Consider the following 17,483-nt stretch of genomic DNA (forward strand, 5'->3'; position numbering starts at 1 on the left):
AACCATGTGAGAGGAGAAAAGACATGTCGCTCTTGTATAAGCAGCACATGGGGTGTTGGGAGTGTGCTAGCTTCCCTGAGGCGCCACACAGGAGCTCTGGGTACTCATTCATATTCCCACAGCAAAATTTTAATAGGTTTAAGAAGTATTGATGTATGTCTGTGTGTGTGTGTGTGTGTGTGTGTGTGTGTGTGTGTGTGTGTGTGTGTGTCTGTGTGTCTGTGTGTATGTGTGCTGCTACCTGCTTACACTTTTAAGTAACATTGTCATTAAATGTTGAAATACTCATGTAATATTTCATCAATAATCATTCATCAATAATTTGATAAGTTTCTTTTGTCATAGCACTAACAACACAAACCAATTATTTACTGTAAGCCTAGTTAACAATTTGTGTCTCATTTTTTCATCATTAAACAAGCTAGATAAGCATTCTGTGGGTCCTCCTCAAAATTGTAACTGATGTGTACAATTTGTGAAATATAAAGAATAATGAGTTACATGTAGTGCACCAGCATTCCCAAGGACAAGGATTGAGAGCCATGCCTTAGGTCATTATCACTTTCATTATACCTCATTAATGAAAACGAAGAAAGTCTGGTGTTCACAACCGCATGCTTTTATGTACATTACGTACGTACATTAACAGTACGCGACTCATTTATGCATCAGTGCCTGCAACAAACTTTTTCCATGTGATAAAAAAGACTTGTTTCATTTTCAGTCTTGTTTCATTGTAAACAGCTGCATGTAAAAAAAAAAAAACTAATTATCTGAGACAGTCACAAAAATAGCCAAAGCACATAAAGGCCTGGGAGGCAAGGTGTAAAAATAATGTGTCCGGTCAATGTCATCCAAAATCTTGTATACAGTGCAATGCTGCTTAACAACCTGCAACGCCTAGCCCCAGTGTAACACAAAAAGAGGGTCAAGCTCTGTCTGCAACCCCACTACTCTCTTTCCAAATCAGTTTTGTGACCAGTGTCATGGGAGGTCAAGGTGCAAAAACAATTACAGATAAATGTATTTCTGAGTTATTACCTTCTGTGTACATCATAAACTTTTATCCAACACTGACCTGCTAGCTGTGTAGAATAATTTTGTATTTGTACAATGTCTACGTCCACCTGTGACATGCAGGTGAATTGGAGACTCTAAATTGCCTGTAGGTGAGAATGTGAGTGTGTATGGGTGTCTCTCTGTATATGTGAGCTCCATGATAGACTGGAGACCTGTCCAGGCCAGCTCTATGCCCAGTGTGAGCAGGGACAGGCTCCACCTATGGATGGTGGGAAAAACAAAATGACACATAATCTTTGCATCTAACTTTTATTTATTTATTTTTCTACACCTTTGACCCCCTCAGAACAATGTACAGCTAACATACCGTGGTTTCAGTGTGTGTGTGTGTGTGTGTGTGTGTGTGTGTGTGTGTGTGTGTTTACACTTACAAACATAGCAATACATGCACATATTGCACTGTAAATGATATTCCTGTGCTTATTTGCTCCCACCATTGCAGTATGCCTTCACTGTATATCTATTAGTTTCCCAGGGGCTTATGATGAGATTACAAGATGGCATCTATTTCTGTTCTATGTTGCTCTGTCATCTCATTTAAAAAAAGAAAAAACAAAAACAATTCTAATCTGAGCTGCTCATCTGGAAGTATTTTTTTCTTTTTTTTCCAGCCGCAGGCATTGTAGCGTTATTTCTGTTTCGCCATCCTGTAATCAAACTAGCTGATAGCCACCGCCGCACCTCTTTAAGTTCCACTTAATGAGAACAAGTCAAATTGGCCCATCTATGGCACTACAGCTGAGGGAGCACAACTTATCTTAATGAGGATCTAGCTACCCATTATCTGCTGGTAACCCAACCAACATGTTACCACTGTTATCAGCCCCCAACCCCCGCTCGCACATACACAAACACTTTCTAACCCTCTTGTTATCAGCTTGACTTCCCCTTTAAGCCCGCTGCAGACAGTGTAACCACATTGGACAGTAATTGTACCTCTCGCTCCTGCCTAATTGAATTGACAAGGAGCCGGAATTGATATCATTTAACACATTGATCTTGGGAGACAATGAGACAGAATGCCTCATACCCCCCACCCACTCCTTCCCTCCCCCACCTGTCTGCTATTTTCTTCCCTCTGATTCATCTGCCCGTTCCTTTGATTTGCCATGTTATTGCCTATGAATTACCAGATTCATTCCTCACTTCTTTCACCACCCCTCCATTTCAGCATTTTTTTTTTTCCCCCGTTGTCAATTTTATTGCATTAGTTTCAAGGGACGTGCAGAGACGTGACACTTTTGAATGCATCAGAAAATATTGATCGTCTGCATTTTCATGAAGACTGTTCATTCCATTGTTGGCAGAAATAAAAGCTTTGGACATTTATTCACATAATGCTCACAAATACCATAAAATAAACACCGACAACTGTCTGGATTAAGAAATCAAAGAACCACAATGTGAAATCTATTGCTTCCCAGTGCTACTAAAAAACACTCAGCTACAAATGCATGTAATACACTACTACATTTGAACTTCTATAATTGAAAAAATACTTACATTTGAGCACTAGCTCTTATTTTATGTTTCAAATATGGACGGAAAAGAAAAATGTGCATACCTGAAACCAGGTTCCACATTCCTCTGCACATTATCCAGCTTGCACAGACACACTACTGTATGTCTTATTCCACCATTACAGGGTTTGAGGTCAGAAATGCAGTGAAGCCGTTTGCGCTGCAGTGCACCAGTGAATTACACAGCTTACTTTGGGAGGGCCTCAGAGTGCAAACACACTCAGGGCCCTCGGCCGTTCCAGCAGCTTGCACCGTCCACCAGCCATCTCCTGAGTGGGCAAGAATAACTCCACTGCTCCTGCTTCCATTACCCCGCACAGTAGATGCTTATTTTCAGGCACCCTCCTCTATCTTCTGCTCCCCAACTGGGAATGAATGAGCGCACACTAGGGGGTGGAAAATAATGGATGGGGACAGTTGGGAACATTGTCTGCAAAACACCACAGGGACTTGTGTTTACTAGAAAAAGCGAACATGCACATTCCATTATGTGGAAGTCAAAAACTAAGCAATCAATGTTGCTGTATGGGAGTCAGTTGAATCAACAGCCCACTGTGTTGTCAAGCTTTTAATGGCTGTGAATTCGAGACCGTGACTGCTTACACATACAGGGCACACCTGGATGGGAATGGAGGCAAGTCAAATAGTTTCCCAGATAAACACCATGGGAACATAAATACAGTAATGTGGCTTAAGGTTGTCACTCTCACTTTGTTTCTCACACACACTCACACACGCACGCACATATCAAAAACCACAGTTTTGACCGACCCGGGCTGAATGTGAGCCTGACGCACTGACTAACCTATGATTCATCATTGTGTACTGCCTTGTATAAAAAGTTTGTGATGGGGGGAATTCATGCATAGTGTTTTTAATTGGGTGTTTTATATTTTTTCAGAAAACCCAACATGAGCAATACATTTTTCATCGTGTGTTGAAGGAGTTTTGACCTATCAAAGCGGAGGAGTAATTACAGTATAAGGGAAGTATATTTTTAGCAATAGTGGTCTACTTGACTGACTGTAATTGTCAGAAACATGCTGCATTGGTCTTAAAGATACATGAATACACAAAGAGCTGAAGTAGTTATGAGAGTCAGTTAGAAGAAAATATACACACTGATAGCTACTGCTCAGTTGTCAATAGGAGTTCCAAATAACAGGTGCTGGGTCTTTGTCCCTTTAGACTGACATCATTGTGCAGTTTTAATCTCCTTAACTCAGATTAAAGAGTTCAGAGTTTTGAGAAAATAAAACAGCTGGGGTTTCTGATTCCAGAAAATGAAAAACACACACACACACACACGCACACACACACACACACACACACACACACACACACACACACACACACACACACACACACACACACACACACGTGCGCGCGCACCAATTTTGTGTGTCTATTCATCTTATGGATAAGAATAAGAGGAGTTGTTTGTGTCATTTAAAGCATGACCATTTTCTTTTTCTTACAGTTCAATTAAGGTTGTCTTTTATAAAAATTCATGTGAATATGTTTGGAGTGTCCTCAGAATGGTTCCAGTTAAGCCCCTTTTTTTATTTTTAGGTGGTGAGCATCTTTAATCCTGCACATCCCTCTGGTACCTTAATGACACATTAGGCTCTTTAGGCAGCACAATGACTAACGTTGTCATGTCCTCTGCTTTAGCGTAGACGAGCGTGTCTGTGCATACACATCAAAGCGTGAGAGCTTGTATGATTGTGTGGCACATAATGGAAGGCAAGTGAATGCTATCTTCATTTCCTCTCCTCCCTTTGTGTCAATCAACAAATGGCTCAACGCCATTCTATGCATGTTTCAGAGTTGCGATGTGCAAATTTATGAAAACTATGCCCATACTGTACACATTTGTGTGTTAGTATATTGGTTGGGTTAGGGTCAGGTAGCTTTCCCTTTGTCAAATACGGATCAGGTATCACACATTATGAGTGCCCGTTTTCTTCCCTTCAATTTGGTGCATTGCTCCACAAAAAAAAAAGAAAAAAGAAAAACTGCATTGTGTGATTGCTATTAGAAGAGGGGCTGACTAACTGTAGTATGAGCTAGGAGACAAATGACTCATTCCTAATGTTTAACTTCCATATGAAAGAAAACTCGTGCTATATGAGCCTTGGCCAAGGGCAAGCCAGCAATACATTAGACAGAAAAGGGGATCATATCTTTTTTTATGACTACAGGCTCTTTTCATTGAGCAGCACTGTCACATCAGTGACCTTGCACACATGTGAATTCCCCACAGCACTTACCCACACTGAAACTCATGTTGAGCTTAAGAGTGTGACAAATCCAAAATGGTGGAGAATGCTCAAAGATTGTGGTCGTTTGTCATCAAGTTGGCATCTTCCTGAATGTCAAGTCTTTTTTTAAGACATCAGAAGAGAAAGCGGGTTTGGACCAGTTGCCTTTACCTCTCGAAAGGGGGTCCCCTCTCATTGATATGTGAACCAGAACTTCACTAGAGCTCACATACTTCCTGAACCACATATGACCTTTAAAGACTCAGATAGTCAATGTCATCATGTTGTGGGCCTGAGTTTACAGTAGTAGCCCTTCCTCTCCGCCTCTCTCTATGTATGATAGAAGGCATATTCAGTACTAATGTGGAAACAGTAATTTTACAACCTGATAGCGGCCAAGGCATTGAAAGTGACAATCAATGTTAACCTTGGGGTGAGTTTACTATCAGGTGGGTGTTTGATGGGGTCTCATTTAGTTCTCTGTGACACAAAGATATGAGGCATTCTGTTCCACTCAATTATTAAAAGGGCAGGACAACAGTGCAGCAACACAGAGATAAGAACCACATTTTGTGTCTCATTAAACAGGATAACGACTAAATAACCCCTTTGCTTAAAGTCCTGTTGTATCCGGGCGTAGTGGTCAGTTTGTCTCAGAGGAACAGGCATGGATGAATGGGAATCCATGTCACCAGGTAGGTATGTGTCTTCCTGCAAAGGCTGATGAGCATTTTGGTTGTTTGCCTTCATGCTATGCTGGGCAGAACTGTCAGTTGGTTGCCTGGCAACGACACAAATAATTTTGTATGCCGGTATTGCTTCGACAGAATATCACTGTGTCTTACAATCTGTTGATCATCCTGCTAACCATTTTTTCCTCTGCAAAAATATTTTAAATGAGGCCACAGCAACCTGAAGTTTTTTAACCAGCAGACTTGGATGCTTGTATTTTTGTGTACAACATAAATTGAACCATCCATAAAAAAAAAGAAAAAAAAGAAACGTACTCGAAATAAACTGGTCAATATTATGTGCAGGTCAGGTTCCAAACCAGAGATGAGCCTCACTTTTTCATTTGGCAGTTGTCAAAATAAAAGGACACAGCAATTAACATGAATGATTATTTGTAGACCTTTAGTTTGAAGTGTGGTGGCATTTGACTTCACGCAGCGGCTGATTGAGAGGACCTGTGGGGGCGTTGGCAGCATAGCAGTAAATGTAGCACATTCTTCACGCGTAGGGGTGTGTCCCAATTTCCACACTTGTTAATATCGTTGTTGCTCTCCATTAATTTTACTCATTTAACTTTACTTAGTTTGTGCAAAAGAAAAGGCTTGGATCTGAAAAACTGTAAAGTATCTGTTTTTGCCCGAAGCATTTATGACCTTTTTGATTAAACACATGATGTGTTGTGACAGTAACAAGGACTGTGATACCCACACTCCCTGGGGTAAAATTAGGGATGCTTTGGTAACCTGTTCAGTGCAATGCAAATATCTGTTTGATAAAGTAGTGACAATAATTTGTTAGTAAAACAAAACATCTTTATAAATGGTGCATTCAGAACAGCCCTGTTTGGATTTTACCACTTTCCACAGTGGTACACAACCTGAGACACACATGTATGCATTTCTCCAGAGAGATCAGAGTACAGGATCATTTATATGTGTCCTGGAGCAGAAATGATTCGCTCCAAGACACTGACAGCATCTTTCTAACCTTCAAGTCAAGCTGCCATCCCAAGTTAGATAGTAAAAGTGGAAATCCAATAACTGGAGTAGTATAGATCTCCCCTCTCTTCTCCATGGTTTCTGAGCAAAAACAGTAGAGCTTGTAAGTGGTAAATGGAGCGCCCAGGTGGCATAACTGAAAGTGGAGTCTCTTACCTGGCCAGGCATTTCACTGAACACAATTGGCAGTATTTCTGTATGAAAGATGGCGGGAGATCCTGTCCCAGTATCTGCCTTAGTGACTACCTACTGGTCTGGTCGGGATGCTTGTAAACTGGAGAGCAGGGAAATCTGGAATAGCAAGAAGCTCCGCACTGCTCTCCCAGTGAAACTCCCCGCTGTCAGGTGAAAAGAAGCAGCTGGTGACTCTGTGTGTATCAGGTGAAGCCTGTGGTAGTCTACACCCTCCTAAAGTCACCAGTAGGAGTTGGCAGTGACAGGGAGCGTGGCACACAAGGGAATTGGCGACAACTAAATTGATACCTGCCAGAATGGCTAGTTGCTAGGTAACATACCCAATTGTTTGAGTCGTGTTTGCACTGACTCCGGTCTAATCAAGGAGCACTTTGTAATGTCAACACATGGTCTATGATGAAGTGTATTTTGTGAATCAGCAATCTATAATAAATATACCCTATACACTTTGTTTGAGTCACTTCAACAAGAAAATGTACACTGTGAAATAAACTCTATGGTGCAATGTTGGCAGTCAGACAGTAAGGTCATAATGACACGCGCTGCAACTGCAGTAACATGCTGTTTTATTTCCTTTCACAGACTGGCAGGAAAGAGAAAGGCGACCCGCTGAACTCAGCCATTGATAAAATGACCAAAAAGACCAGGGACCTGCGCAGACAGGTGAGTGCATGATTTCATGGTGCTACATCTCCATCTCCCTGTTAAACACTGTATCTACTGTACCTTCTCTGAGATGAGGACACTTGCAAACACATGAGACTTTTTCACTTTCACTCCACTTTAAAGGTTAAGACAGGAGATATTCTATGTTTTTGGTGTTGTCAAAAAATGCTGTATGAACAGACCAAAGCCAGCACTGTTCGCTAGTACACTGGTTTATCTCAGTTTCTTACCCTGTCTATGACACTCTTCAGCCTCTTGCCCATTTTGTTCCTACTCAAGACATACATTTTTTTTAAAAACATCTCACAAATATATATATATATATATATTCATTTATTTAAAAAGACTTACCAATCTTTTAAGTTTTTAGCAAACGTTTGGAGTAAATAATGTATCTGTTGGGGGCTATTTTCAGCAGCAGATTCAGTGCTCTAGTGAGTATATACAGCAGGTGGATGGTATATGTGGATTTGATCAAATAAAAAAAAATAATGCCCATGTTCATCTTATTTAGAAAACACATCACATAGTGGAACACTGCAGCTCTCTGATGTGTTTTTAATAGGTTTTATACAACAGTGGAAGTCTATGGCACAGGGGGTGAGCTACAGTGTATCAGGCTACAAATGCAACACTTGTTAGTGGGATCAGTTCTTTGTAGGTTTTTCTCATTTCCTGGGAAATGCTGACAATAAGAAAACCATTGCATGTCACCAGACTTATCCTTTTAATGACCTTATAACCAAAGTTCCCAAAGCTCAGTTCAAGTGTTAGCAGCATTGCACAAAGACAGACATTACATGAACAGACATCAACATTAATAAAATATCGTACAATATTCGCAAGACTCAGGATCAGAGCTTGTCTCTGGCTGAGCTTCACAAAGTTTCATATTCTTATCAAGGATCACAGGGGTTCATTTATGACTCTGCCGTGAGTGACCCCAAACAGGTCACCAGTAACAGGGTTATCAAACGGAGAAACACTTACTGGAACTACTGGACGTTCAACCGGAGCTCACATCGGAAATACAAACATGCCACCTCCACACAGTTGTTTGGCTCAGTCTGGAGCACTGCCAAAACAGTGATGCCAGTTGTTTCTTCTGTTTATCCTGGGCTCCTATCTTGACAATATTTCAAGATTGCGTTTCATTTGTATGTAGTAGACATGGTGAACGAAGTAACATCTACCAAATGTTTTAGAGAACAATCAAACTTATTTCATAGTCAGTCATATTGATCCTGGCTCTACTTTTGATCTTCAGACTCAGAAGAGTTGTATCACAAAGCTGGAGTAAAATCACCCAAATTCCAAAAGCTACCCTCCAATAGTAAAGAGTGAGGAGATGATTCATCCTGTGATACACGGTGTCAAAACTCAAAAGTAATATTGATTTATTTTTCATCTTCACAGAAGACAAGAATCTGGTGCTTTCCACTGTAGGATCTGGCAGAGTATGACAAAAATGTTGACACCATACTTGAAAAAAAGGAGGACACTTAATGTGCTCACATAAGTGTCTGTTGATGTAATACAATCATTCAAGCATGCTTCTGAGGTGCCATGTCAATTCTTATTAATTCAAATTCAAATTCTCAATGACTTGTATTACACTTCTTCTAGTAAAGACTGGAGTACGTTTGAGTAGGCATCCTGCCCCAGAAAATGCAAACTCATTCATAAACCATCAAGACATCACTTGTGGTCCCTGACTACACTTTCACTCCCAAAAAAATCTTTTCTTTTCATGCAGTGCAGGAGTGCAGAGCTTTTTTTTTTTTTTTTTGCAGGAGATGCACTCTGGCAAAATTGACAATAGCAAATACCTTCACAGGGTATCTGCGTTTGTGTCCTCTCTGACCTCTGAAGAGCAGGGGATCATTCCAGATGGGAAGGCTATAACTCTCCCTCCCGTTGGGCATTTGGTGGGGCTGCCTGGCAGGCGGTACTCACTCTGACAGGATGTTCTATTGACTCAGGGGTTGGCTTGACAGAATGGGCGGTCTGTTTGAGCTTTGAGTTTCAATGGGAGGGCTAACCTCACAGCACACATGCAGGCATTATATAGAGCTGTGATACTGTAATTATGTGAAAACATTTTTGAGTATAGCAAGTCAGAGGCACCGTGCAGACACACAAGACCTTCCTAAGGGGAGGAGCACAATTGTGCGTTTGAGCATTTCTGTCTCCACCGTCTGTCTACCATGAAAAGGAGGGATCAAATATGAGAGCAGACAAGCACAAATGACAGACAGCATTTGTGAAATGGGAACAGGTAAAACCGAACAAGCCTTCTGACAACACCGCCAGAGACACGCGGCATTGTTTTTTCTTTCATGCTGTTGTGTGTACATACAAGACGATGCTAAGCTGTCTGCTATCCAGGGCAAATTCCGTAGATGTCAAGCATGTCGTTCCCACCCCCATTTTGTTTTCTTACAAAATGTAAATTCTCACAACAGTATCCAGTCTGATGGTTGGCAATACAGGGCAGCATAATCATGCAGGTATAGAAGTACATTTTTGAAGTATATTTTCCACCCAAACGAGATATCTCAAGGAGGTGGAAATAAATGTTGAACCAACCTTAATGACTTGAAAATTACAGCCTAGCAACATGTTGTTATTGCAGCCTCCTCCACCCACAATGATTACATGCTTGCTCTTTATTTACAATAGATATTAATCATTTGTGCTTCTTGACGAGAGACCTTCTATTATCACTAAAGTATAAAGTCAAAACCATCCCCTTTCAGTCATGACTTTTTTTTCTTTGTGAATTACAAAATAGCAAGTATAATATTTAGCTACCTGTCATCAGTTTTGTTTTTGTTGTTGTTTTTATTCACATGCAATTTCATGTGCATGTTCACGAAGACACACAGACATTATTAAAAATTTAAATGGAATTTAAAAAAAAGAGCAGAAGTCAAAATAACTCCTTACTCCCAAGGCTCTTTAAAAGCTTAACCATGCTCCTCAGCAGGGAAGCACATTGAAATTTACATATGTTCTTACCAGGCGGGATAAAAAAAGAAAAAAACTGCAATGTGTTATCACTTTACAACATTAAATTGAGACAGCAAGCAGCAGTTAGGGAGACCTTGTCTTTTAGCTAAAACTTCATCTCCAGAAGTCAGTGCCCCTTACGCCTTACCAGCCTTTTAGCAGCAGGTGAGTCTCTGCTTTCCTGCTGTACATCTGGTGCTGGCAGCAGCGGGCCTTCTTCCATGCTGACCCCCGGATACAGAAAGTAGGCCACTGATAATTTTTCTGTCATGCTTTGGAATTTTTTAAAAAATGATGTAATTATGCAAGCACAAGTAAAACACAATTACGGTAACAGAACGTCAAGTGAAAAACTGTAAGCTATAACAAATGAATGAAAAATGTAGATATGGTTACCTTCATTTTTGAGGCTGGGCGTAGACCTTGGTGAACACACACACAAAACAAAATAAATTAATAAATAAAATCAATTCTAAAATTAACCAGTAGGCAGTGAAGGGAGGCTTCAATAGAGGCAATATGATCCTATTCCTTCAGTTTGTTAAGTCTTACTTCAATCTGCATGAGCTGCAGACAGGAGAGAGGCATTTCTGGCTCAAGAATGAAGAATTATAATTACAGTTAAACAAACAGGAAGAAGTAAAAGCATAGATAAAGTTATCCACCGCAGGGATAGGGGATTAAAAATATGTAATTTTGGAACTGTTTAATGAAGAAAGCAAAACCGCACAGCCATTTTAAGCTTAGCATCAAAACAGAGGGCCAAACAATTAGCACTCCCAGCTTTACAGCTACAGGCCTTGTACATAAACCAAATAAAATAATGCAATCAATAGAATTATTGCAGTGTAGCTGAAGTAACTTGAGGTACAGCATATGGTAGTTTATGTTGTCCAGAGAGTTTTTAGAGGAGGTTTTTCCATCAGTGTCAAGCCAGTCCAATATTTGCATACAGGTGGATATTTTCTCCCAGACAAAGAAAATGTATGTTGTGTTTGTGAAGAATATGGGCAAGAGGAAACACATTTGGAAAGCATTAAAAACCTTAATCTGACCCTTGTAGCACAAGGTTGTAAGTGATTGAGAAGTATGTCATGGACTGGCAGAAGAGGATGTAAAACCTTCTTCAGTAGAACTTTCATTGGCAAGGTAAGAATTAAACGAGTGTAGGACTGTGTCAGAAACTGAAACCCACTTCTCAAAATGATTGAGAACTATGTCATGGACTGTGTCAAGTGCTGCACTCACATCCAGTGGCATCAGAACAGAGTGCTCAGCTCAATTCTAGTAAGGCATTCCACTGAAGAATGTAGGCTTTCTTATTCTGATTTTCAAAGCAAGAGTTTTTTTTTTTTTTTAATCTTCTAAAGGAATTGATTTCATCATCTTTCACACTACTGAAGAATCCCAAATGTTATTCATGTGGCTTCATGAATTTTATTGTAGATTAAAGAGTTTTAAAGGAAATGAAAGTGTTCAATAATTCTAATTTACTATGAGCAGTCAGTTATACTGTTGTTGATCCAATTAAAATTGGGATAGTAATGTTTATGGAAAGGGATATGGTCTGTGCTGTGTTTGATATTACTCAGCACAGTATCCTGAGGAATCATGTCCAGTCACGCACGTCACAGTTAGCAATGCTAATGTCCAGCACCAGCACAAGAAGTACTGTCCCCTGGGTGTAGAGGTCACAGAGGTCAGAGAATGTTAATGTTTGCCTTTTTTATGAACTTTAACCATAGTCTTTCCTTAGCTTTAACCTTAAAGCGTTTCAGCTGGCTAACGTTAACCATGGTGTTTTTGCCATGAACACACAGATGGCTTCAATCATGCAACAGTTTCCATGAGCAGCTTTTTCAGAAAGCTAGCATGAATAAATAAATAAAACCAACAAAAAACAGCCCAGTACTGACATTATTGGCTGATGATAGAATTTATACTCAAAGATCAACTTTTGCTCATAACAGTGTTAGAACTAGGGATGGGTGTGGTTAGGATTTTATCAATAGCTTCTTTATTTTCTATTTGTTATACATTATTATTTGTATTTTAAATATAATAAAATTATTTCTAGAGCAGCATCAGCAAAATCTGCAACAGCAAAGTCAATAATATCATATGTATGTTAACTCAGTAATATCTACCAGGAAACAAATGTAAAATCTTCATAAAATAAATAATATTCCTGACATTAAGGACTAGGTGAAGAATGAATAAAATATAAATCAGTCACTATGACTCACCTCCCTCTTACTGCTGATGTGGATTCACTGCTGGGCAGGTACCTCTCACAGAGGGAGGAGGGGCTGGTTTGAGAGTGGAAAGTAAGAACTATGTATGTATGTGACAAATTAGGGTAAACAATTAGGCCATGTGCAATCAGCTGCCATTTTAACTTGCTCATAACAATTTTTGCATTAGCTTAACAAGCTGGCTAGTTAAGCTCCACATCCACTGCTGTGGTTAACACATACAGCAGTGGATGGGAAGCTACGGGCAAAGGTCAAAATATCACTTTTCTGGAAGTTATTTTTAAATAAATTGCTCTTTTTGGCTATTTCCTCTCGAAAGGTTTTATTGCATATAATTTACAGTATAAGCATAGTTGTTGTCACCTCGAGTAATATGTTTCACTTCACCCAACGTCATGTTCTCCTTCACGGTGTCGCCTCTTCCTAGTCTCCACTCTCTGAGTGTGGTGAGCTCAGCTCATAGACAGAGTGCAGAGAAAGACAGAGATGAGTAGGTGCACCATAAACCATATTTTCCAATCCGCTAATCTCACTCACCGACCTCTTCAACTACCAAAAAAAAAAATTTAGAACGCGTTTAAAACCAGCATGCCACGGAATTTGGAGTCACTTGCACCGGGACGCCCAAATAATTTTTTCACATTTACACACTCTGATTTTCACTTGCATATGTGAGTGAAATGCTTGCCCTGTAGAGCCCTGGTGTTGATACAGTGTTGTGGTGACTGGTACAGGCATTAAAGGTCAGCATTTGGACTTTGAAAGTCTCAAACTCACACATAAAGCTCCACACGCTATTACTCCTGACAAAATGCCAGTTATCCCGAACTGTATAGCCTCTGAGCCCCGAACAGTATTGTGTAGTCTTATCATTCACTCATTTGGTAAGTACATTTTCAGTACGCTGATCAGTGAAGAGTAGAGCACATGTGCTGATAGAACTGGCGTTATAATGGTTAGCCATTGTTCCAGGTCACAAATTCCATTTGGTTTAAAGAAATGGCAATAGAATGAGCAAATGTGAATTTAATTACAATTCAACATGAAATCAACTGAGCTTTGACCTTATTTTCTGATAAGAAATTTGATATGCCAGATGAGGTGTCTTAACAGATTAGATGAATAAAATGTCAAGCAAAGCTAATGAGTGATCCTTAGCTTTCTGTAGCACAGTAATTAGCCCATCAACTCAAGCTTGAAAATTAGACATCCAAACTGGAAATTGTTTAGCATAGTGGCCATTTTCAGTTCAGCTTATTCACGGACATAGCTAGTCAGGAATGTTTTCTGAAATTCTCTATAGTATTAAATATGCATGGAAATGCATTTACTTCCCTATTTCATTTCAAAGCCACTAATTTAAATTCTTAGATAAGCAACCATGCATCTATCAAATTTCTATCATATTTTGTCTTATTTTGAAAATAGTCATTTTATAACACACCCCATACCCATTCCTGGAATCAAACCAGATTGCACTTACTCCTTTAATTTCATTTGTTCATGAGCATCATCCATTCTTCAAGTCTGTCATCCGCCCAAGAGTTGGCTTCACTAAGTCAGGCTGGTCATCAAGCCCACATTAGTGTTCTGCAGAAATGCAGGTAAAGTAATGCATTTGAATTAAGGGCTGCTTGGTCAATGCATAAGTAAATGGGGCCTTATTTCACCTGAGAGAAGCTGTATAGCTCAGTGCCCCTGTGATCATGTGATCCTCTTCGAATGGCTGCATTCCTGAATAGTCTGGTGCCATAAGACTGTGAACTTTCTTTTTGTACGAATAAATAGGAGGTCTTTGAAATGTATAAAGCAGTGGTTGTATGGGTGAGGACCCCTGTAGTAGAGCCTCATTGGACCTCTCTAGCAAACAAGAACATGGAGTAGTTTGTTCATTGTCATGATAACAGAAAATAAGTGCAAAATGTGCACTTACTCAACAGATATAGTAGTATGCAGATAATGCCTTCACTGAAAAAAAAAAGCTATAGCACCTCCATGGCTACCATCAAACGAGTGTGTTTTAGCCTCATGCCCTTTTTGAGAGTTTTGCACTGAAGAAGACTTGATGAAGAACAAGTACTACAACCACTTCATCTCTCACTGTTGCCTCCTGTATATATTTGTATATTTTTGTCATCTTTGTTTTTACAAGTTTAGACAATCCTTTTGCTTTTAAAACCATAACTGCAATCAACAGGTCAAGTGCAACAAAGTAGGAGCCTTTTTTACTGGAGATAAAAAGAGAGTTTGAAGTGGACTTTTTGGGCTTAGGACAGATAGACACGGAGGAGGGCGAGAATTTAAAATAAATACAGTAAAAACTGCTTGTTTGAACCTTTAAACTAAATCAGAGGATTTAAATGTCTTTCCTCCCTTTAATTAGTATTCACTTAGTAACCAAACTGACAAAGTGGTTGGAAATGAGCCATGTGTTCTACCCCCTGTCATCCTGTCTGTAATGAATGCATCTGTCAAGTTATCTCTCTGGGCCATATTTTGACTGATGGCTGATTCCAAAATTCCCTATAGCACAACTGCCTCACATATTTTTTTCTCTGTTTTTGTCTCCCTCTCTTTCTGCTTTGGGATGTTGAAATCATTTCCATCCCTGCCATTAGTTTGTTGATTAGTACAGCTGTTTTTAATTGTTGAGGGTTATCATGTTAAGGAGGAACAGCTGCCATGAATTCTGTCAGCTGCATCTCTTTGTTTAAACTAACAATTCAAGATTATCTGTGAATCTTTTCGATCTTTTTATGCAAAAATGTTTTGAGGCTACACATTAAAGTTTCATTAGCTAAATTATTGCTAATTCCCTGTTATCTCAGACACTGGAAAATACACAGCCATTTTTGGAGGCATCGCGTGTTGATAGCTAATGTAATACATTTGCATATATATGAGCTCAAGTTATATTTTTAGATATTAACATAACTTCAAATGCCGGTGAAGAAATGTTATTCACAAAACATTCAAAAGAACACACAAAAGAAATTCAACTTTAAAGCCGCTTTCATCTATATATTTATATTAAGAATGATTCACGTGACTACTTGTATGTGAAAGAGCCGCTTGTAAACGTAAACCCACAGAAAATTATCATCCAACTTTGCAGTTCCACCTCAGCTCTTCAGCTCATTGAATTTAGGTTCTACAACCCGTAACTTTACTGTTATGGTTCATTCTCACTGCTCTAATCAGCGTCAGTTCCATATGCAGCAGGCAGCTGTTTAAGTGCAGTCAACGTTTATTTTACCTGCCAGCGCCAGACAGGCAGCTGTTTCCAGTGAAAAAACATCTGGGAAACCCACAGTACGTTACCTGCTCATCATAAAAAACAGACAAAAAGACAAAGTTAGCAGCTAGCTGGTGAACATAGTGGAGCATTTAGCAGCTAAAGAGCCTGATATTTCTATCAGGAGTTGTTAGACACAAAAAAAATGAAAGCTAAAAGGAGTTACGAGGGAATTTTGGGATTACATTCACCAGGTGGCCAGAAACATGACTCCAAATGCATGCTAATGTTGCTTTATATCTACTTATTATGTAAATAGGCGACTGTTTGCTAACAAGTTCACCATATCAATTTTATAAGGTGATAGTATGTCACTGTTGTTTTTACAGCTTATTTCTGCAGCCAAAATGACTGCATTTAATTGCAAATCCAGCCAGACACACAAATCACATTAGTACAGTAACGGGCCCAGCTTGCCGAATCCAAACTGCATCACCACAGACTAAGCTTGTTCACACAAATCTAATGTCAGACAGCATGTTGGTATAGGAATATTCTGCCAAACCTTACATTGTTATTCAGTCACAACATAAGGTAAATGCTTGTCATTAAAGCTCAAGCTTCGCAAATTTTAGTAAATTCAACACATAAAGAAAATCCCACATGTGAATAATACTTTGTGATCATTTAGTTGTTGATGGTTAGTGGTTAGGGACCATGGGTCTTTTTTTTTTTTTTTTGGTGTGTGCCATAGCAGGGAAAAGGTTTCCTAACAGCTTACAGTCACCTAGTAAGAATGAAGCAGGCCTGAAGGTTGAGAAGAGTGTCAGGTTGTCTGACTGATGTATTACTACCCGGTGAATGCTCCACTACCTCTAATGTTGTTAAACCATTTTAATAATCCCTGGCTTTTGTCCTGAAGTAAGCATGGCTGCCAGGGCTCTGTCTGTCACCACCACAAACAAAGATTTGGTTTGTTCACTTTCTTATACATCACCACACATGGGAACGGGCATGTCTTTTCCACACTACAGGACATGTTTCTATAATGAACAACAGGTAAATGTCGTAGTGGAAGCAATTGGAGTCAGTGGACCTGGTCAATACGTTTGGTTACTTCCGATTGAATACTACTTCAAAGGGTGCACTCAATTACATTTTTTGATCAGATAATCAGAAGCTTATTATTAAAAAAAAATTACTGAAGCAGATGCAGGTGATCAGCAGTCAATGTATCATGAGCAGTATCTGCCTGTGCCAGTTTCCTTTGGGGACATAAACACTTTGATGTAAAAGCACCATTAATGCACCTTTTCCTTGTTTCTAAAACTGGATTCCTCTGGCCAGTGTTTGATTTTACAGAAGACATCAAATGAAGGCTCGGGGATGAGGGATCTAATGTGTTTGTCCTTAGCCTGTTATGATCAGTCAGTCCCTCTTTCCCCCTTTCATTTCTCTGCTCTCCTCTCACTAATCATCTTCCCATGCTCCCTGTTAGATATCATATATGAGAGCTGTTACTTAAT

The 17,483-nt window shown here is 39.6% G+C and overlaps 1 protein-coding gene across 3 annotated transcripts in view; it reads left to right on the top strand.

The window, feature by feature from the left end:
- ctnna2 (catenin alpha 2) overlaps positions 1-17,483 on the top strand; it is a 314,274-nt gene that overhangs the window by 216,462 nt on the left and 80,329 nt on the right. For all 3 annotated transcript variants that reach the window (XM_022758453.1, XM_022758454.1, XM_022758455.1), the window contains one exon: positions 7,372-7,452. In XM_022758453.1, the coding sequence (XP_022614174.1) occupies positions 7,372-7,452 (81 nt within the window). The remainder of the gene's footprint in view (positions 1-7,371; positions 7,453-17,483) is intronic.

This window comes from Seriola dumerili, unplaced genomic scaffold (assembly GCF_002260705.1).
Source record: "Seriola dumerili isolate Sdu_G_001 unplaced genomic scaffold, Sdu_1.0 BDQW01000301.1, whole genome shotgun sequence".
Classification (NCBI taxonomy): Eukaryota; Metazoa; Chordata; class Actinopteri; order Carangiformes; family Carangidae; genus Seriola; species Seriola dumerili.